Source organism: Anser brachyrhynchus (genome assembly GCF_964034855.1).
Source record: "Anser brachyrhynchus genome assembly, chromosome: 7".
Lineage (NCBI taxonomy): Eukaryota > Metazoa > Chordata > Aves > Anseriformes > Anatidae > Anser > Anser brachyrhynchus.
This window is the reverse complement of record NC_137701.1, coordinates 10,488,112-10,511,396: the sequence shown is the minus strand read 5'-3', so window position 1 is coordinate 10,511,396 and position 23,285 is coordinate 10,488,112. Positions and strand designations below refer to the sequence as shown.

The 23,285-nt window shown below is 42.8% G+C and overlaps 1 protein-coding gene across 5 annotated transcripts in view; it reads right to left on the bottom strand.

Annotated features, from left to right (window-relative positions):
• The window catches only part of UBE2F (ubiquitin conjugating enzyme E2 F (putative)), a 67,326-nt gene that overhangs the window by 35,920 nt on the left and 8,121 nt on the right, over positions 1 to 23,285 (bottom strand). For 4 of the 5 annotated variants that reach the window (XM_080598769.1, XM_080598772.1, XM_080598768.1 and 1 more), the window contains 5 exons: positions 22,585 to 22,614; positions 19,833 to 19,898; positions 13,700 to 13,767; positions 6,635 to 6,705; positions 1,255 to 1,312 (listed from right to left, as the gene is read on the bottom strand). In XM_080598769.1, coding sequence (XP_080454895.1) covers positions 1,255 to 1,312; positions 6,635 to 6,705; positions 13,700 to 13,767; positions 19,833 to 19,898; positions 22,585 to 22,614 — 293 coding nt within the window. Of the gene's footprint in view, positions 1 to 1,254; positions 1,313 to 6,634; positions 6,706 to 13,025; positions 13,384 to 13,699; positions 13,768 to 19,832; positions 19,899 to 22,584; positions 22,615 to 23,285 lie in introns of those variants that run through there. The other variant, XM_080598770.1, reaches the window with a different exon arrangement.

Sequence of the window (23,285 nt, the reverse complement as noted above, 5' to 3'; positions counted from 1 at the left end):
TGAGTTGTAGTATTGGTATAGTAATTTTCTAATTGTCTGAAGCTTAAACATCTGTAGTCGAAAAACTTTCTCTGGGAATGAAATACAGGAACAGAACCAGTTAATTTAATTACCCAGTGTCTTGACTTAAGCTAATAAAAAATCATATTTACTGATGAAAAATAAGCAAAGAGAAAAAACACAAAAGAACACACACTGATTCTACTTCACTTTTACAGGAAATCAGATCACTCATGAAGAGATTTTTAGAGACAAATAAGGTGCATAGCTCCAAAAAGGAGATTAATTATTCGATAAAATTCTTTTTGAATTTGCCTTTTAAAAAGAAAAGTACCTGACAGGTACCCTTTATTGACCTAGCTAGTGCTCCTTGAGAACCAATTCTGTCAGGTTTCCTGCGAAGAGCTACAGAAATTATTGCTCAATGCTCTGCAAGACTCTGACAGCAAGGTCATACAGCAGCAAATGGACAACAACGCACCTTCTATCTCCAGACAGGAGCAGTCACTGCACTGAAGCAGCTGTTCTTTGTGACCACCCCAAGAGTATTTCATACAGGAGCTATGGCTCTGAACTTGTTAGCACCGCCCAGCTGTTGGGGGAGCGACCTCTGAAGCCATTCTGCGATCATGGTGGCAGCTAGTTCCCTCCTGGAGTTATTAGGACAGCTAAGACTGCCCCACTTACACGGTATTTAAGTGCAGACATGTTGCCCATTCCTTCAAACACTTGGGATGAAACAAAATTCAAGGCAGTGCAGTTTAATTCTGTGCACCATGTGGTGTTTCTCCCAAACACATTGTGCCCTTTACACTTTCCCAATCTTCTCCGTGCAAAAAAAAAGTTTGTAAGATAGCCTATTAATCTGTCAGAAATGTAAATGCAATGGAAATTGCAAGGGTTATGAATTACTGTTAGTCCTGCTGACATCATGCTGTTGTATTTGTTGCCTGGGTTTAAAAACCACGAAGAAATCAGATCACCTTTACTGAGAGTAGTTTTTTGGGGTCATCCGCAGTCCTATCACTCTTTTAAACTTTTTATCAGTCAAATCAGCTACACTAAAGCTAGCAAAAGTTTCTATACTCAGCACTGTACTTGTTGTATAAGTATTGTCACCAGCAGAAGTTGAAAAACAACAAAACCACACAGCTGTTTCTACAGCAAACTACATTACCTGTCTCTCTGCAAGTCCATGAAAGTATTTGAAAAGGTTTATCTAGTTTGAGGTATGTATCTAAAAGGAAACGGTACCTTTAATGTTCTAGTTGGAGCCCAGCCAGTGCCATCAATTGAATGTTCTCTCAATAAACTGAAAAAAAAAGACAAACGTATTACACAGTGTAACTTCTAGTTAAACAAATTTTGGCAGAAGTGTTCTCACAAAGCATTAACAACATTGGAAGAAATTGCATTGTTAGAATTACAGACCTCTTGCATCTGGTACCAGTGTCCTAGAACTACGTTCTTCACAGAGCTCATTACAGGTTTCCTGATCTGAGCTCAGCTTTGTTAAAGAAATCAAATTATTTTGTTTAAGTGTACCAAGTGGGACAGCAGTCCTCATGACACAGTCTGACACTGAGCCTTTATGTTCCCCGAGCACAAAGACACACGTGTGCTCCAGTCCAGAACATGTTCATCTTTGGTGACAGACCAAAGCATGCCAGTAGACCAAATCTGGTGGGAGGCACCATGTCCTGCCATATTCGATCCCCCTAAGAGGATTTTTTGGAGGGATAACTAATTAGCAGCAGTGAGGATTATTATCCTCTTCTGTCAAAGGACTTCAGCTGCTCAAAATCAGGTACGGGAAAATTAAGTAGCTCTGGTCTGTCTCTTCGGGAAGGCCCTGTGACAGCCGTAACATCAACAGATGTGTGCCAAACCTCTGGGGACCCAGAGCAGGGAATTCTAAAAGCAGAATCTTAGAGGCAGCTTCTCGTCTTCCAGGAGGTGAGCTGCATGGCATGCAGGACATTTTAAGGCTTCCCAGGCAAACTCAATACTGCACGTACCACCAGCTTGAAATCATGAAGCACTCTGTTAATTAGTCTGTGAGAAACAGATTGCTACAGAAGAGTTCCTTATAAAATGTAACACAATTTTATCATTTATATTAATATAAATAATTAAGACATGGACTTTCCTATGTACCCACATACTGTATAGGAATGTTACACAACCTGATTATGTTAAATATTAAGTCCACTGAAGCTGCTGACCCATTTACAAGACAGAAGTGTTGAGCTGTGTTCAGTTGGTTAGGCATTCTTGGACCTTTTGTTGGTAAAACCATCAGCAGTTCTGAGAAGTACTGGAGACCAGTACACAATTTAGAAATAGCAGAAGTCTTGGAAAATTGACAAAAAATAACTCTTGCTCACATTTGTGAGAGCAAAGGCAATAATCTGAATAAGAAAGAGGATCTGGAAAACTTTAAGCATCATCTCACAATCATGTCTTCCTCTGTTAAGAAGCAATCAAACTGAAAACATAAGTATCAAGGCACAAAAATTCATCAGCAACAGTAGCTTCTACTACTAAAATACCAGGGTTAAAGTGAAATAGTCTTAAATTACTCTTTTTTTTTGTGCAACATTACTCCTTGTTCCCTGTACAGATGCTAGGAACAGGATGAATGCACTGGACAAGACTATCCCGTCTTAACTGCGCTGCTAATCTCATTTCTGTGCCTTTGAAAAGATTAAACATGCCATTAACACTAGCACAGCTCAAAACTAATTTAAATAACATTAAAAAGAGCATATTGTGGCTGTCTTCTGTTTGTATTACAAAAGTATAAGCAAAAATGATACTGAACAGGCAACAGCCAGGATTCTCAGATTTTGAGGAGATAATGGGCTTTTTGAGCTTCCTTTCTGGCTGCTGCTCTGAATTCTGCTCCAGTACTCCCCTCCTCCTGCTCATACATAGCTCCCTGCAAACTTAAGAATGAGAAGTAAGTGAACACATACAGTAAAAAAGCCTGAGAGTATCCACTGAGAGAGCTCAAGGTGCCTGAGCACATCAGCCAAGCCTCATTAACACCCTTCAAGCTCCCCAAGCTCCTCTCTGTGCAAATCTCCAGCTGGGGATGCTCAGCAGCCAGGCCTGGAGAGGAGACACTCATACCCCTCGTAGAGCTCTGGCAGGAAAGCGGTGACGACAGATAGTTGTACCTTTGCCTCCTGTTTCTGATCTGCTGACGTAATTAATTTTTAGAGCAGCATCCTCTTTCTTCCTACAGATTGGCAGTGATCATTATGCCCCGAAGCAAATTCTTTTTCTGTGCATGGTGCCTAGAAACTGCATCTCACGTTCTCCACGCAGTTGACCTAGATACAACTGCCAGGCAGCTTGGAGGTCTGAATGGTGATCTGCTCTCAGCACTTCACACGAACCAACAGCAGAATGAAGACCAAAGCCAGCAGAAAGGTGCCAAGTACATCCCGAATTAGGGGATGAGCAAGCCTCTGCGGGTAGTTCCTGTTCAAAGGGGATGAGTCCTGCTGCCAAGGAGGAGCTGGTTAGCACCAGGTTGTCACATCACACAACCTGCAGAACTTTCCTCCTCCACCCACTGCTTCAAGAAGCTGCCCTCAACAAGCTCCCAGCCAGGCTGCAGGAGCCACCTGTTCTAGCAGGGTTTTGGGACACCCGATGGGCTGGAAAACCCACCAGGTTTTTCACTTGAAGTCACTACTGTAAAACTGCCAGGACTTGGCTGCATCATACCGGGATGCCAGAAGGTTTATCTAGCATGATTTGCTTCTTTGTGATGCTGCAGAATGAACGTGCATCCAGAAAGGGAAGGGTAAGCAAATTCTGCAGTTTCCAGCAGCACATCAGGCTCCTAGAGCTAGTTACTAAAGGCATTCACTGCTGCAGAAGAAACGGGAGGTTAAGTGCCAGGGTCCGAGCAGTTTACCAGGCAGGTAACCTACCTAGGAACTGGGGTGATCGGTGAAAGAGGACTTCCAGCTGTAGTCAGATCTGACAGAAGCCAAGCACACCCTCAGTGATGGGAGGTGGGAACTGCTCCTCTGCTCTGGCATTTCTATCTTAAGACCTCACCAGAGCAGGATTTCAAGTCCCTGTATCTGAGTTCCCGTGGGAATACTGTGAGCTCGCTATTTCTGAATGTACGGTAACCAAAACAGCCACTGGAATGCTCAGCCCTCTGTTCAGCACTCACTCCCACAAATACCTTCTCCTGCTGTGACTTAACTTGTGCATGGAGAAAAATTGAGGAAATTTCTTTTTAAATACATAGCATCCTAAAAAGATTACGCAAAAACTACTAGTGAGTTGGGAACTACGCGGCTCTAGCAAGCTTAAAACTTTCTGAAACACCAGTTGACATGATTATAGCTTAACTAAAAAGGAAAAAAAAAGATACTGTAATGAGGGGGTCAGTCCCAGAGGAAGGCTGCTTTACATGAATATCTCAGACAAATGTTTATCAACACAAAGCATCAGTTCCAACAAGAGTTTTGCCTTCCAAAAAGTTTTGCCCAGAGAAAATGAAGTTGTGGGTGCCCTGGCAGTGCCCAAGGCCAGGCTGGATGGGGCTGGGGGTGGCACTGGGTGGGCTTTGAGGTTCTTCCAGCCTTCTGTGAGCCTGTGGTTCCTTTAGCCAACAGAAAGCATTAGGCAAGGTAAGTTTGAATTAAGGTATGATAATACACCCGTGATAATACAACTCATCAGTTCCAAACACTTCTGCGTTCGTCACCCTTTAACACTGTGCCATGAGCTCAGAGCACCAGTGGCAGAAGGGCACATCCACCAACACGGAGCAGCTCACTGCGTTTTCTTTCTGGGTATCTTGATGCTTCCTATCCACACGTGGAGTGGAAACAACATCCTTAAGTACAGCCCAGATCAAATTTGAGTAACTGCAATTCATACAGCACAGAGGAATAATGCTTTTTGTGCCTAAAACCTGATGTGCAAGCTTAATCATTTGCTATCTTTTAAATGGGGACCACTACCTACGAAACCAAGACAAGCCATGGTGTAAGGTATGTTTAGCAGAAAACAGATGGAAAAATACTGATACTAAATTTTTTTGCTGCTTAAAAAAAATACCTGAAGCTATTTTTATGTAAATACTCTGGTAGAAGTTGATTGCAGGTACTATATATAGACTGCATTCTCTGTTATAACAGGCATAAAGTAGTCGGAGTTATTTTAGCTTTTCCATCTAAATGGTAAGACATTTCAAAGGTTTAATATGCTTAAGTATCTGACAATCAAATAAAGCTGACATTTCAGTGCAGATGCCAAAGAAATGACTTCACTTCATTAAGCAGAATTATGATGTTCCAACACTACATTTATCTGTCATAATTAAAACCATTTTTAAGACTCGAAACACTGAAATATCCTCAAGAGTGCGTGGAGGCTTCGTTTAACCTCAGAAGATGCAGCACTGCAGGCAGAGCTTAAACTTTTAGCTCTCTTTTTGTATCTAGCATTTCCTGCTCACTAGTTTTAAACAGCTCCTCTATTCATGCCTTTACTCAGTCTTTTAGACTAACAGCTCGTGCTCTGACACTGTCCAACACCAGGTACGTGCTGAGCTGTCCGAGGCTGGTTCCCATCACCCTTTGATGGCGTTAGCTTCTCGGAAGCACGGAGCAGACCACGGAGGCTAAAAGCACTGGTATCAGTTCATTAGCTGTTATCAGCCCACGAGCTTGACCTGCCTATGAAGGGAGAGACTACCCCGGGAAAGCTTCATTTGTAGCCAGGACCTTGTACACAGCACGAGAATGATTTTTAAATCTAGAGGGGAAAAATACATATCTTTTAAGCACTGATTTGCTACACATGGTGGTAACTCTTTTGGATTTTCAGAGCAGCCTTCAAGTCTTACTTCCATTGCTTATGCTTCATTTCATTTTTCTTTTATGTCCCATTAACTTGAGAAATGACAGCCATGCTCCTCAAGTCTGTTTATGTTTAGTTTCTGGCCAATTTCACCATCCGGCACTCAAGATAAAACAGTGAATTTATAAAGTTTCAGAGAAACTGATTTTGAAGAGGAAACATTTACTATCAGGCAAAAAGGCAGAGCAACATAAGCTCATCCCTTTTGTAAAAGTGAGCTTTTGTTCTTCCTATTTTGACTTATACCCAACTCTCTTTTGCTATAGCATGCTATAACAAGTAAGTGTGTCTTTTAGCAGATATTAAATGTGAAAATAAATAGCAAATACAGAATAGTTACTGCCAAAGTTAAATTATTTGTTTTCCTTTTATGAAACCTTTTATGAGTTTCCAAACACTTAACACATTTGGAAATAAAATAACTAAAGCCTTCAGTCCTCTCAGATCCTGAGGACTATTCATCTACGAAGGGAGGAAAAGTAAAAAAGAAAAAAAAAAGTCCTCTAGATTGGATTTTATACTTTTACCCTAAATAGAACAAAATGTTAAGACTGAACCTAAAGAGCCAGATTCTACCCACTCTCTAAAGCACAGCAAGAACACTTTTAGTATATTTCTGTGGTCCTAAGGGTCACACGCTGGTCTAATTTCCAAAATCTGTTGAAGAAATAATACTGACATGAAAACTACATGCAACATTTTGTGACACAAAGGCATAAAAAAATGCTGTTGCTACCTTAAGCAGATTTCTCCCATCTCTGTAATGTTCGGATGCCAGATTCTCGTCAAGCATTTTACTTTTGGAGGCTGTCAGGATAGAAAACAAATTGCAATGTTATCCTTTAAAATAAAGCCAAATCACTGCTACAAGTCACAGAACTGAAAAGGGAAATATATTTGATATTCACAGCCTAGGTTCGCATGTTAAAGACCTCAATAATATAATCTACAGCAGCTACACCAGCTTTTTCTGCCCTTTTAGCTTCTCTCCACTCTTTACAAGTCACAGGCTGGTATCGGGCCTTTTCCTGGAAAAAATCATTCTGAAGAAAGCCAAGAAAATTTACACTCATCTACCTCCTTCAGGGAAAGGAAACCAAAAACCACTCGATGTTATTTAGTTTCTTAACACTTAACTAGTAAGACAACAATCTAAACTGCATAACTACTAAGTGTTTTTCTAGAAGGTTTATCCAAGTTTTTTTATTCAAGGGGGTTTGTTAAAGAAACAGCAGAGGGTGTAATGATAAGAAGTGAATGGGAGTATTAAGGGAAATGTGAAAAAGGGCAGTCATATCCAAACTCAAGATACTAAGTTAAAAACTAAGTTATTTTCAGGCAAGACCACCAGAATTCTCAATTGCACAGTGACTTTTTGAAATATAGATCCGTAAAACACAACCTCGTTTCCTCTACTTTTGGAAGTAAACAAAGAGCAGGTCATAAAAACGCCAGTAGCTAAGCAACAGCACACGGTCCCATCCCTGTTCTCCAGATTACGATTTGCAGCTTTCAATCAAGCAGATTAGTTTTTATAGTAGGTATACTGTAACATCAGCCCAGACCAGTCCTTTCGTAGCTTCAATTAAAGCCGGTATTATAAATGGGGAGCTATTTTCCTCTCCTGCCTCCCAAGCCGCCCTCAGCCCAGAAGCGAAGCAGCTCTGATAGCTGTATCTGCATAGTAGTGTGTTTTGGCTCGCTTTGTTCTCAGTTCCCCAGCATTTCAGTAAAATATTGAGATGCACGTTAGAAACTCAGCCCAGCTCCTGGGAGAACAGAGAAGAAAGTGTGCGTGATACTGAGCTACCACGAACATACCTGAGCGGCGCTCAAAGAAGAACCCCCGAGCACCAAAACACATCCCCAATTCTTCATGCAGACATCAGCTTTCCTCCACAAATATTTAATATTTGATATATACTTAATGTTTGATATTTAATGTCGGTCCAACAACTGCTCCACATCCAGCCCTCGGGGCACTTGCTGCCCCAGTGCTGCTCACACCATTACCGGAAAGCAAGGGGAACGCAGATAACATTTTCGAACTTTTTAACCTCCAAAATCCCCAAACGCTCACCTTGGAAGCTTTCTAAGAGCCCAACCTTCTGGCAGCTACACCCTCACACTGGTTTGAAAGATGTCTAGTTCTCAAAAAAGGGGAAAGCAGCAGTATTTATTCCGTGCTGGTAGCTCAAGATAAAAGAGCAAATTTCACCATACGCGCCTTCAAACAGAGAATGTATTAATGAATAGAAAAAGTGAGTTCTATGCAAACTAAATCTTTACAAAAAATCCCTAAATCCGCACAGTTACTCATAGCAAAGTAACTGTTGTCTCAATTTTGAGTAATACGGTTACAAAAGAATTCATTTATCCTTTCACCGAAGTGCTTTTCATCTCCACAAATTAGAAAAACCCACTCCTGACAGTAAGACAACGGTTTTCTTTTTCTCTCCCCTTCTCCTTCTGTTAGGAAGACAGACAGGAGGCCTGCAGCACTGCCACAAACCGTCCTTCAGCCAGAACTTCTCCTCAAGCTTTCTCTTTGAGTAATCGCTGAGTTTTCCTTAAATCAGGGAACCCACACAAGCTTTCCTTGCCATGATGTTTCCCTTGAGCACCTCAAACCATCTCCAGGTCATACACGGGACACTCTGTGCAGCAAAGCCTACAAAATCCATGTACTTTGCTGTTTATAAGCTCACCTTCCCCTCAGGTGCTGGAAGATGCATGTGCAGATCCAAACTCAAACACACCAGCAAATTGAGTGATTTCCTTCTCCATTCCTAAGCAGCCACTGATCTTTTCTTATTTGCCAAAAGAAGGACCAAGAAGAGCAGCTCTGCTGCTAAATCCCCGGCTTTTGGCCTCTGCCTAAGGCATCCCATGTCATAAAAACCGTGGAAAACTAGAGACTCCCTAAGCCTCTCTACTCCAACAACATGACAGATGAGAACCACAGGAGCTGCAAACAAGCCCTGGCTTGTGAAGTCAGCTTAGTTTTATGTCCTCGTCAAACCACATCTGTGCTATTCATCAGGTTTGATTCCTTAAAGCATCAGGTCCCCAGTCTTGTAGCACCCATTGCTTCATTAGCTGGCACCTCAAGGCAGAAAAGAAGATTTTTTTTGTTTGTTTTAGATCACACATCCCCTGGACAGTGGATTTTTTTTTTTTAATTTGAAAAAAAAACCAACAAAACACAATTGCTCCCATTTCTTAATGCCTCCTGTTTCTGGGTAGCTGGTCGATGAAGAAAGTGGTGCTTGGGAAACAGATGCTGCAGAGACAGAGGTCAGGCAGCAGCCCATGGCTCTGAAGGTATCTGCTGTGCACTCCACCATCTGGCTTGCCGGTTCCCAGCTTCCTCTGATGTCGGTGACAGCAGCATTCCCAGCGCTCTGTGTAAGCACAAACCCTGGCAAGCCTCTGCTTGCTGTTCACAAACGCTCACGAAAGTGCAGCGTAACCAGAATAATGCTTCAGTGACAGGGTTGCCAACGGATTTTAATATTTTTAACAGCATGACAGTTCGAGGAGATGCTGCAGAATTAACTAACCCTGCCTCTCGCGACCTTACTGCAACATCTGTGTCAGTACCGACCGCCTTCTGCTCTGCCACAGCATCCCACCGCCGTCAGGAGCGCAGGCTGCAGTACCTGGGACGCAGCGTTTTGCACCGAAGTCCTTCCTTCACAATATAGCTGCCAAGGGTATAAGAGAAGAACAACATATTGGGGAATTGTGTAGTGTATTAAGGGCAGCCTCCTCAGTGTTTCTGTAGGCAAGAAGCACACAGTCGATTTTTTTCCCCAAATATCGAGTGTTTAACAGCACAGTGGGTACACCCCACATTCCCTACCTGGGACAGCAGGGAGCCCTCATATAGAAGTAGACACTGAAATTTCTTCCAGTACTTCAGCAATTACCTCTACGTCACAATTGAGAAAAAAATTGGAGCTTTAAAAGCAATTCAGAAAAGGCAAAATTAAGTGTTGACCTTCTAGAGACTTTTAATGCCACAAAAAGAGCCTTGATAGCTAAACACCAATCCCCTTACTTCTATCAGCATAGCATCTTATCACAGAGTAGCTCTGACTTTAAGGGGAAAAAGGCCTCCTAGGACAATTCTTTTTTCTTTTTGTATTCAGACCATGGCCAGTACTTACGGGAAGAGCTAACAGAGTCTGGAAAACATCAGACGCTCAAGCCTACCAGTTTTCTGTGTTGTGCCCATAAAACAGTGCTATAAAAATGAAGAAAGTCTTGGCTGTGAAGAGAAATCAAGGCGACCAGAAGAGTTTGGATGTGAGCAGAGGGATCTGCAGACACCAGGGTTTCCTTAGGCTCCAAAAAGCAGGCAGCCTGAATCGGATGCTTACAGAAGGAACAGATCTGAGGTGCACAGATTCCTTTTGGAATACATTTTTGGGTCACATATAGGGTAAGTTCCTCCCTTCAGGATGTTTTTTACCCCATCTGTCCCTGGAAAGCAAGCCAGCCCGTTCAGGACCACATGAATATGCTTGCATCCTTGTCACCAACCCTGCTTCCCTCATTAGGGCTGCAGGAAGCATTAAGTTTAGTTAATTATGGATACAGTGGAAGAACCCTTACAATACTTTATTTCCTTACAGCTGATGAGAATAAACATCCCCGATTCCACACACAGCAGCTCAGTGATGCTGAAGTGCCCGATTCACTAGCTGGGTGCTCTGCTTACAAAAGAGGCAGCTCTTCATGATAGAGCTCGCTCCAGAGCATCCCTTCCACGCTTTAGGCTTTTGAATCTTTGCACTGAGGAAGTGTATAGCTCAGGTGCCAAGAGCTGGAGCATGTCCGAGTCAGGAATACACAGAGCACGGGAAAAGTTACTTCCCTATATTCACTTCTTACCCAGAAATGAAGTCAGCCTCCAGCACTTTGCTCCCTGGACAGGGCAGCATGCCCCAGTTGCAGATCACAACACAAAGCCCTCCACGTCTTTCCTCTTCAGTTACGTATTCTTACACTCCTCCCCTCTGCCACCATCCTACACGGCTGCTTCTTTTTCCAAGGCAAAAGCTGAATGCTTGCTCATGAGGAATGAAGGGGGAAGACAATTCCCCAGAGGAGCAATGAACATAAAGGATGTGGACAACAGCTGGCTACAGAGATTATAGGATGCTGTTACAGAAACTACACTACAAATTATGCATTTGATAGCATTAAAACCAGATTTTTTTCTTATATACAAGCTCAAGAAATTAACTAGAAAATGATGGCTATAATGACCTGCCTGGTGGTTATACTCCTACTCACACAGCCATGCTCAGCACTACTGCAGGCAGCTTGATGCAGATGTGCGATATCCCAACTTCGCCTGGAGGCTGGAAGAGCACTGGCCCCTCTAAAGAGACGTTAAAAACATCACCACCACTGATCTCAGTTTCATTGCAGAAAAACAAACTATATTATTTTCACAATATTTCTGAATTTATACATGTTCATTAATAACCTGGCCAGCCCTCGACATTCAGCCACCTGCATTTTTCTTTTTTAAATAAATTGCACAAAGGCAAACTTCACTTTTGTGTTGAATGAGAGGCAGGTGCTCAGGATTCAGAAATCTCTTTAACATTTGCTGTAAATTTTCTGTAAATGTTGAGCAGGGAGCCGTAACAAACCAGAAGATTTTTTTAATTATAGCAATTAAACAGATCTAAATTAACATTTTGTTCTCCTGTTACCACATAGCAAGTACTTTCCTGCAACAGCATTGTTCAGGTGAATACCTTAAACTCAAGAGTTTAAGAAATTAAACTGAGTGTATTTGTCTATTTCCCCGTGCCCATCATTGCCACAGTGGTTAAACTCTTACTGAGGATGACTAAAAAAAAAAAATCAGGCAGGTGAGAACATCAGAGGGTTCCTCCTCCATGTTTTTCAGGTATGTGATGGCTCAGTTTATTCAAGTTCGCAGAAGGATGCAGACATTTAAGTGGCCACCTATATATCTATATAAGCGACCACCTATATATCTATTGTATGCACATACCCACACAAGTGTGTAAAACTCACATGAAATTCTCTGGCAAGGTTATAAGGGGAGCTTCAAACCAAAAAGAAACACAACTGGAAACACCAGATGTACTAACAGAAGCCTATCGATAGACGCCCAGGATCCAGGGTTTGGTTTTGACCAGTCCCAATAAAACACTAAACTGCAATGGAGTTCCAAATCCCCAAAGAGCATTACTTTTCTCTCTTTACCCATTCCCAAAGCAACGAATCAAGTAGGAGAGATGAAACTGCTTCAGAAATGCTAAGGTCCTCCACAAGCAGGACCTTTTTAAAAGCTATAGTGCACGTCCCATGCATCTGTTGACTATAAATAAAGGAATATTAGGAAACTTGTGAAGGCATCTTCTGGAATGCCAACCCAGTTATTTTGTTATATATAAACAAACAATGCTGTGACTGCAGCCACTACATATATATGATGCTGGATTTAGGCCTGGTGCATCTGAACACAAGTCTAAGGTCTTCTCGGACACATTTCTCCAGCATCCTCCCCTACATGTTTTTCAGCCTCTGAAAGAAGAGCTCTGAACTACTACACCAGAGGCCAGGAAACGGAAAGAAGAAATGTTAAATAAAGTTACAAAAACAAGCAAAATCATTTAGTTTGAACATTTTTAAAGAAAGTAAGGCTTCCTTCATAATTCATACCTCTAAATGCGATTACTGCAACTCAAATGCTCAAATGAATATAGTTTCCTTACATATCAAATTATCAGAACACAGAACAGCAAGAGTAATTCAGGAGAACCAGACATATGCCCCAACTGCTTTCCATTTTTGGAGTCAATCTTTTCCTTTTGACAGCTGAACTCTGAAAACAATGTCTGAAGTTATTTTTATCGTAATTGTACCTCCACCTCCCTTGCCAGGATCTGCAGTTTTAGTAGAGGATAATAATGAAATAACGTTTCTCATGCTTCAAAAGTTCTCTGGAGCTTTCTATTTATCTATAATAAGATACGGCAATCATTTGGAGGTCCTCTGGAAGGCTGTTTGCTTAATAACCACTGAAATAGGTTTGTTTGGGTTTGGTGGTGGTTTTTTTTTTTTGTGTGTGTGTGTGTGTGTGTGTGTGTGTGTGTGTGTGTGTGTTTGTTTTAAAGATATTTAATTAAGCAGCCTGGGAAACAAGCAGCAGAACTGGCAGAGGGCACAAAAGGAGGCCACTTGCCACCGTACCTGTGGACAAACCAGAGCAAGCCCAGCACCCAGCCACATTAATCAGAGGCTGCAGTGCACGGAGCATGAGAAGAGGCTGAGGGACCTGGGTTTGTTCAGCCCGGAGAAGGGAAGGCGAAAAGACTTTACTGCTGTCTGCACCTCCCTAAAGGTACGGTCTACAGGGCTCAGATTCTTCTTAGAGGTGCATGGGGATAAAGGAAGAGGTGACAGACAAGCTGCAACAAGGGAAATTCTGACCTAAGAAAAAAAAAATCACAAGGGTAATCAAACACAGGAAGAGAGGCGCAGAGAGGCTGTGCAATCCCCATTTTCAGATTTTCAAACCCCACCTGGCCAAGGCTTTGAGCAACCAGATCCGATTTTAATGCTACCCCAGCTCGAAGCAGGACTTAGGTGACCTGCAAACGTTCCAGACATCCAAGATTCTTCTACATCTCTACAATATCTAGCAACAGGCACAAGACCCTTTCTTAATCTCACTGCCAACTTCCCTCTCAAATCCTATTAGGTAGAAAGGAAATTAACGACTACTGGATTAATGACAGATACTCACCACCATATTGTAGGCATCAGGAACTTCAATTTCAAATTGAAACTTTCCACCTTGGTAATAGCCCTCATCTAGAAAAAAACAAACATTAAAATGATTGCCTAAGAAAATAAAGGATGCCATGTAATACACATCATGTCATAACAAAGATTCAAGAAACAGCATTAGTTTATCACCAAAAATTTTTTTAAAAATACCAAAATGCTAGCTGCCTGCTACTCCAAAGAGTGTGAACATGGTGTTTTCCACCCTCCCCAAAACCTGTACAGTAGAAATTATTAAATCAGAAGAGTCATCAGTCCCGGACCTGTGTGATCACGGTACCAGGTGACACCAAGCTAGACTAACCTTTGAACTTCTCATGTTTGTCTCTACAAAATTGTGCCATACAATGGCCACAGGGCTTGTGGCACCCCAAATCCAGCTCTCAGGAGGAGCTGCTTACACACGATGCTTGCCAATGCATGCTAAATCCTGCTCAACCCCTTCATCCTCAGCCGTGAGCTGGCAATTACTTACCCTAATAGAAACAACGGTGTGCGAGAGCACAAAAGGCAAGTCAGGTCTTCCAGCTGACAATTATCCTCTGACGATGTATCAGTTAGGGAAATCTGCCTGCCTCTGCCAACCTCAGACTCGATGCTGAGTTATTAGAACTGCTAGATTGTAAAATACGAATTCTGGAGATATCTAGTTAGGTGTAACTAGAGATAATACAGTAGGTATCAGTCAGCCTGCAGCTCCTGAGGTCCTGAGCTCCTCACCCACATCCACCTGAACGGAGCTGCAAGCCTTAGCTGTTGCAAATCTCACTTTAATAGCCTGCCCAGAACACAGTTTTTTCAAATACATCCTCCATTTCCACTCCAATTCAATTGTGAAGTGTTTGATTTATTAAGCAGACCTCTCAGGCACGCTGCTAACGCGTTACCAGCGAGTAACTGCACATGCACTGATTTTTTACGGAAAAAAGGGCAAGTCAAAGCATTTATCTTTTGTTTCCACATGTACTAGAGATTAAAAAAAAGAGTAAAGCAAGCCATTTCTAAAGAACCACATATATAAACGGCGAGTTATACCAATATCCTTTCAATGAAAGTGCTCCAAAACTACCAAACACTTGAGGCAAGATGCTGTTGCAAGAAAGAATGGTTATGGAAGTGGAATAACATTCTGCTTGGAGTTCAAACAGCCCAGCCACCACCGAGTTACCCTGTAGGACGCAGCTGATGCACTTTATCCACCAGCTAGCACCGTGTACCAGCCTTTTAACCAGGATGCAGGAACCCACACGATGCCATTCCTCGTAAAACCCTAGTGGGAAGAATCAAATCGCTCTTTCGGTGAGCATAATAGCACAACCAACACCAGACGGGAATTCAGCGCTTGTTACAGCTCAAACCACGTACCTCGAAGCCTCCCACCAGCCTCCTGGCTGCCCTTTGGCCCGCAGGCATTTATCAGGCTATCACTTCCCAGCTTAAGCCGTCACACACAACACCCACGTGCGAATGCACGGGGAGAAGGCTGCTGCAAGGTAAAAGAAGCAGCAACTCTGGGAAGGCTGCTCGCAAAGCCCAGCAGTGGGAAGTTATTTCCACTGGCTTCGTTTCAATAGTTCCTGGATTTTCTGGCCTCAGAGCGTAGCGCACAGCAGCCCTTCGTGCTCCACCCCTGCTAATGTGAAATAGATGCCTGCTGATGGATGTAGCTGCATGTGCCTTATGTCAGAGCAACCCTCAGATTTAATCAATCTTCGCTGTAATCCAATTGTCCAAAAGAAACATTCAAAAACGGCTCCAGGGGAGGAGAGCTTGCCAGAAGGCTGTCAGATTGCTGCCAGCCCAACAGCAAGAGAAAAGCCATGCTCCACGTCCCCGCACACCGAAAACACCAGGTCCGCAGCCTCCCTGCGCAGCAGCATTAATTAATGTGTGTCCTCACCTAAAAGCACAGGCAGCAAGATTGCTGTTGAGATTGCCCAAAAGATGCGCAAGGAGAGGACAAAAAAAAAGCTGAAGGGTGGTTCTTCCCTTTCTCTGCTGTATCCCACGAGGCAGACACAGCCCAGGGTAGCTCTTGTCTGGGGCCCCCAGCAGAAGAAGGATGGGATCTGTTAGAGCAGGTCCAGAGGAGGGCCAAGAAGATGATCAGAGGGCTGGAGCACCTCTCCTGTTTGAAGGGTAAAACATTCCTTCCCTACCTTCTTTTTTTTATTGAAACGATTCTTCCTGTATGTTTGTAGATCTTTTCACTAAAACACACTGCTCATTACCAAAAGCTCAAATTCACAGCAAAATCTTGCAGCTCTGCCCAGCCAGAGATCTTGCAATGCACTGAGAAGCTAACCCTTCATCATGGAGTTGCCTTCTGGCATCTCAGGTAGGGTACAGAGGTTCTCCCACGTGGTTGTTCCTTCCCTGCGTCCCTACAGACTCATAAACCCTTGATTTTTCAGCCACATAACTGTGCTGCGAAAAAAAATGAAGTTTTGGCAAAGTTAACAGCAAGAAAAGCCCTGTAAGTAAAATGGTCAATTAAAATAGCTTTAGCTCATAACTTGCCCACTTATGAGACTTTTCTAAAAAGGGAACAAGTCTGAGCTCCTGATTTTCTCCTGCTGCTTAAATTTCTGCCTTCAAGCTGCATTAACATTCCTCCCACTTCAGTCTTGAGTTTCATTACTAACAGCCTGACTCCGATCTTCGTTTGTGTTTGCGAGGTGGTTTGATGCTTAAAAGTGCTGTGAAGATACTAAGTTATTTTGCTGCTTTAAAAGAAAACGCGAGATAATTAGGGCAGGCCACAAAGGATGTGCTTTTGACAGTAGCTCCTTGAATGAGCACTGCTGATTGCTCAGCCATGCTCACTGACGTTTGTCATTTTGCAGCATGCAAAACAGAAAACAGACTCTGTAGTAATTCCCTGAAGAATGCGACTCAAATAAGCACGCTAACCCTAACCTACCCAACCGTCTGGGAGATCCCGTTAACTCTATACCTTCCTCTGGTTTTCTTCGTGTACAAGCTACCCAAGCTCACCTTCCCCTGCCAGGTCATTACCACGTCTCAGCTGCCAATTTGGGGCTCCAAGCGGAGCAGGACCGCCTGGGTTGTAGGCAGCCATCTCCTTATTTCATCTGGCTTTTGATCCAATAAGGTACCGGTGCAGAAATAAGAGCGGAGGCAAATGGTGCCATAAGGGCATTTTTTCCAATGGCGGAACAATTGCTTCGATGACACGAGGGAGAGAACAAGTGCTTCAGACAGCAGCAAAAGGCAGCAGAACCTGCCTCAGGAACACGCAGTTTGCACACGCTATGGCAATAAAATCTATTTTTTAGCCATTTTCTCTGCTATACCTCCCCTCATCGTGCACTGCAAAGAGCCGTACCATAAAGGAAACGAAATTTCTTGAGTACAAGTTAAAGTAACACTTTTTACGTGAAATTAACAGTCATCTTTGTCAAAATTTTCTGAAAGCCAATTTTCATTTGAAACTCAGCCACCAGAATGATTTTGTGACACTAAATACTAAGAAAGGTTATTGTGGGACGTGGAGAACAAAGGAGCTGAAGTATTTCTGCTTGATGTTATTTGCTTATTCAAACCCAAAGAAGCTTCTTTTATTGTCCATTCACAACCAGCCACATTCCAAATGACTGCATAAAACAAAGCGCCCAGCAACACTGTCAGTAAAATAAGGCCAGACTGCAGAAGGCACTTCCAAGGTTAAACACGTTCAACTGGTATCTGCATGGTAACTTTGGGAAACTGTCTTGGGGTAGGATTCCCTATGAAGTGCAGTTACAGAATTCAGGCTTTAACGTTGATCAGAACAAGAAATGTAAAAGTAAAACATGAATTTAAAACAATCAGCACACCTTCACCAGGTTTTTCGTGGAAGGATGCAGCTTCTAACTGCAGATAAGCAAACTCAGAACCCAAAGGTGTGAGCCAGCAAGCACCAGTTCACTGTGCAGACTACCAAACCTGGCTGCCACATGCTTCCTACGCAGCCCTGAGCAGCGAAAACTGCGAGAAAGCATCAGATACTCCCTGGCACCAGCAGCTGCGCTGAGCCCAGCTCTCGTTCTGCAACTGGAAAGCCACAGAGATATTTGCGAAGCGCTCCCTTCAGAACCACGTGTGTGAGCAGGATTCCTGTAAGTAATTCGGCAGTGCAACGCCAGAGACACTTGCAGGTGGGAGGAGGAGAACTGGCTCTGCCTTCTAACTGTCAAGATTCATGCAACACTGTTTAGACACTACAAAAATAATTGCCTCCAGACAAGGGTTTTTTTTCCCTCTTGAGCCAGAAAAATTCCAGGAAAACCACTTAGCAGCCCCTCTGCTAACCCAGAGAAAACAGAATTAGCATTCTCTAAAGAAAAAAAAACAAAAACAAAAAAACCTTCTCTATAATAAAGGTAATTAGAAAGCTACAAAGATTTTCTTGTACGTGTCGTGCTCTGCATTGACAGGGCTGTGCTAAGTTGCAGCCGATCACAAGATTCTGTACCTGAAAATAGATGTTTACTTCGCTCAGGCTACAACTGCAGAGACTTCAGCTGTGCAGCTATATTTAGAGCAACAAAATGTTAATTAAGATCATCTCATTCCTGGGATCATTTCAGCAATGAAGCTAGCACAGAACCCATGCATTGCACTCCAGGGCTGCCTCCCGACTGCAACATCTTGCTGCACAGCAGTTAACAAACAAATAAAATGATTATGTATTTAGACACCTTAACATTGGTACGAAGAAGCCATCATTGCTTCATATTCAAGACATCCCTGACTTGTGCTCTGATGAATTCATGAATTCAGCTCATTTCCAAAACATAGCAAGGAAGTATTCACAAACGGAAGGACAATGACTTGGTGCAAACAGACTAACACTCACCGACTAAGCGTGAATACACCTCCTGCATACAGCGAGGGGTTACAAGTTTGACAACAGCACCTGCATTTATTTTTCATTATACAGACTAGGGCAGTCTTACTCATTTTTCCATCCCCAAAAGGGGTCACATGAATTAATACGTTAAAAGATAACCCAGGATTCCTACTGCCAAGGAAGTGCTCGTTGATTTGGTGTAATAAGAAGCAACAGTGACATCTAGTGTTTATTCAATACCAAGATACTGATTACCAAAACTATTCCTATAACTCTACTAAACGTAAACCATTAATTGCAGAAGGTAGGACATCACAACGACCATCATACTGCACACAAGTTCTGTTGTCAATAAACAACTACAGAAAATCTACCAGAATTAGCTGGCAAGGAGACACTGATCCCCGCACACCTAACTCACGTGTGCCATGTACAGCACGTATCCGCGTTCTCATTTGAATTGTTGTGGAGTCTCAAAGGTAACAGACAAAAAGTGTTCCTGAAGTTCAGAGAGATGCAAATCCCATGCAAATGCACCCACAGAACACAAGCACAGCTTTCTACTCTCAAACAGCCATGAGCTAACTCCATAAATTCTGATTACTATTAAGAAACTCACCTGGAAGTGATGAATTCTGAAAAGGTAGTTCTGAGGCTTTGTTTTATTGAACAACCTGCCTGCAGAAGCTCTGCAGCATACTTAAGTCATATTAAAAGACCTAATTTCCACATACTCGGACATTCAAACACGAAGAGACTCCTAATTGTTAAGCATCTTCAAACACGCATAGATTTGAAGTTTTCCTGAAGTGTTACACCTGTGATCTACCTTTTCAGCTCTACAGAACTAAGTAATCCGTAGAAAATAATAAATCTGCAACGTAACAGGGCTGTAAAACATTCATTTCTCTAGAAATAGCCCACATTTTTTCCTCAGCTAATAAAATGACTTGAAATTGGCTCAGAAAAAAAAAATGGTTTTGATCAAAATTAGCAACTAAGGCCTGAATACTTACTGAACCTGCCTGATTTTAATGGCATTTTTATTACCAACTAGTACTCAAAATCCAGCCCAATTTCTCCATTGCCCCTATAAAATAATCACTGCATTACAGCCAGTCTTTCCTTAATTAGAAAGTTTATTGTATTTTTTAAGCAGTCTTTGCGTTATGTTCCCTAACCACCAACACACACAGAAACAAAAGCAACTTTTTTTTTTTTTTTTTAAGAAAATTACCTGGGATTACAGTTAGCTGAAAGTAATGAAGCTTGTTTGGGTCAGGAAAATTCACTTTACATGTACCTGTGAAGCAAAAGAGCAATTTGCATCAGACAAGCGTATCTCCATTGGTGGGAAAACAAATATATCATCTTTCACATCCTCCAAATTCACACCCTGATTAATCCCTGCATTCCAGTCACCTGATTTCCTCCACTTTTTCTTCAAGTGCCTCTCCTCCGTACAGTTGGAGCTCACCTGCAGTACTTGAACCTCACTTCTCTGAGCTGTTAGGGAGTTTATTTCCTTTCAGTAAACCACGTTGTCTCATGGACTTGAAAACACCAAAAGAATTATCTTCTGCCCAGATGCTAGAAGTCAGCATACAGAAGCAGCATTTCTTCCTTACAATTCTTTAGCAGTAACCTGTACGTCTTAACATTTGATAGATAATACACTGCAGTTCCCAAGAGGTCTTGCAACCACAGCCCCATGCTAGCAAAGTATTTATATTTATTTTTATTTATGCTGCTCCTACTAGTTTTTATTTATACTGCGAGGTGTGCTGAGATACAAGCTTTCCTGACAGCTCCATCCCAAGTCAGACGACACATAGAACAAAGTTGTTCCTCACCCCAGCTGGGGGCCACTATCAGCCTACTTTACTACACCCAAGGCAAGGTTCAGATTCCTAACAGGCAGTCAGATCCTTGCCCTATCCCTTCAAAAATTAGCTCTTCGAAAGTAAATTAGTTTTTCAGGGTTTTGCACCAAAATAAAAAAAAAAGGGGGGGGGGGGGGGGGAAGAGTCTACATTTCATTAGTGCTTTTTATAATGAATTTCATTAATGAAATGTTCTGTTAAAAAGGACTTAATTAGCAAACTAACACTGCATTGGCAATGTGCACCTTTTAATTCATGAGACAACATTTCTTCCTACCAAGGCTTCGCAATCAGCCAGGAACTGTTTGAATTTGATGACCTGACCGCTCCAGACAGCATGATTCCAGAGCGACTGCAGCTACTGCACTGTTCTAAAGTTAGCAGGTGACTGGAAATCAAACAGATACTGCAGGCATATGCAGCATCCAAGACTGCCTCAAAATGTGTGTGTACAACTACTGCATATTTGTGCTTTTTTATGTTATCAGCAAGAACACGCATTGAGAGCAAAAGTTCCGAAGGTTCAGAACAAACCCTGTGTTCTTACTCTCAGACTAGAGGAATTTAAGGACAATAATGAGAATGAAGAACAAGTGAAAAAAGAAGCGAAAACATCCATCTGCGAGGTTGTGTGGGGGCTGTTAGGAAACTAGTCAGTAGTTTCAGTTCAACAGATGCAAATTCGGAGCATAACAGCCCTTTGTTTGCTTTTGATGGCACAAAGTAGTTGCCTCTCATGCACAGAGCTGGCCTTTTGGGATTATGGCACAGACAAGATGTCAAGCTGGCAGAAGACACGTATATCCATGGATACATTATTACCCATATTATGCAGCCGTTAGCTTCTGAATCTATCAAGCTGGCTGTCTTATTTTCCTTAGTCAAGAAAATAAATAGCAGCTAAGCTACAGATCCTATTTGCCTGCAGAAATAAGTAGAAGCTTACGCAAACCCTAGTAATGCATTCAGTGTAATAGCTACAAACCCCAATACACATTTTTCAACAGTTTATTATCACATAGAGGAGTCTAAGCAATAAGTTAAAAGCTAAAACTACTGTGTAAGATGTCTGTAATTGCCTCAAAGAAAGAAGAGCAGACAGAAAGGAAGAGATAAATAATGCTCCTTCACGCCATCCCTTTTTGCTGCTTCTCGTCTGTGTTTTTCCCCCCTCAATTCCTCCCATCAGGCAGTCTGCACACTGAGAAGTCTGATTTTTGAGACCTGACAGCTGATTTAGAGGCATGCAAATAGAAGAGGCTCAGCAGAAGCAGCACTCAGAGGTCTAACCTGGAGGGGAAAAAAAACAGCCAAAGCTTTTCTCCGATGGAGAAGACTGGAAACATCACGGGTTACCTGCCAGTGTAATCAGAGGGCACATTCACTGCTTTTCTTTGGAAGATAAGCATATGGGCAGGACAGCGTGACTGCACGGCACGGCAGCACCCTGCACGTGAGCTCACAGGCTGCAGCGAGCAGCTCACACCTCGCTCTCTGCAGGGGAAGCATCCTGGACTCCTCTGAAATAAGAGCACGCGCCAGGGGAAGTTGCATAGAGCCAGTGATGTGCCCTCAAAGTGCCCCCAAGCCTGCTACGTGGTAGCTCCCAAGCTCCTTTTTTAGGAATCTTGTTAATTTTGGTCATTATTTTTCATTATTATGTCCACTTAAATAGCACACCAGGTTAGAGCGTGCATAATAAATACTATAATAAACAAAAAAGCAGCAGGCTGACAGCACATTTCCTGAGAAGTTACCTATTTGCTCGGCCTCTAAATCAGCATTTAGAGATTTTTAAATGAAGAGAGGAGAAACACCAGCGAGTGTACTCTTCAGCTCCAGGTAACTTTGGGGTTTTTGTGACAAGGAAGCTCCCACTCCCCCAGCAGTCAGGTTCTGTAACATAACCAGACGATCAATAGGATCCCCTTCCAAAGGACACCAGCAAGGGTCCACGACTCCAACAAAGATAACCTGGGCTGCAGAGTTTTGCACAGCTTGCCCTCCAGTTAACGAATACATCATTAGCGCTCAGACTTCAGTCAAAACAATCAGATCAACGGTCCTTTTGCCCTTAAAACACGTGCCATTAAATGCTGTACTTACAAGGTAAATTAGCTTCAAGTTCTGCAACCTCTGTTGAAAGAAAAAAAAACATACTGTTATTTATGCAAGCATAAAACCATACTCGAAGCCCAAATTGGCAGATCTAATTTAAACCACGCCGTAAATCAAATTTCACTTAAAATATAATTAAGCCTCGCTGGAGAATTACCTTGAAATTTCTCTTTAAGCCACGCAATTTATTACTAAAACTGCTCCTCTGCCCCACAGAGGAAGCAAGCGCACCCTGGTGCAATGAGAGGGTCCAGCTGTGCCAAGAGCAGAGCGCCAGGCTTCTGCTGCACAGAGCACTGGCATTTCAAAAGCTGGCATCGTCCAAGCCTCCCAGCTTGTCTACGTAAGGCACGGAAATACCAAAAGCCCAAACCCTGCAGGCTGCAAGCCACAGGGGCAGACACACCTCGAGAAGCAGGGTGCCAGCCCGATGATGGAAACGAGCACAGGAGGGGCACAGCCTGCTGGAGCAGCATCTCCCTGGAAAAAACCTGCTCACGTCCTGCACCACCGGCAGCTACAGACTGCCTCGGGCGACACATCACCTTTTGGGGGACGCCTCCAAGCAGGGTGCCACAGCCTTTATTCCTAAACCCCTCTCTCTCCATGCTGCCCTCTTTGGAAGACCTGCTGCTTCTTCCCTCTTCTTTACTTTACACCGAAGCCTAACTTTCAACTGCTTGTACATT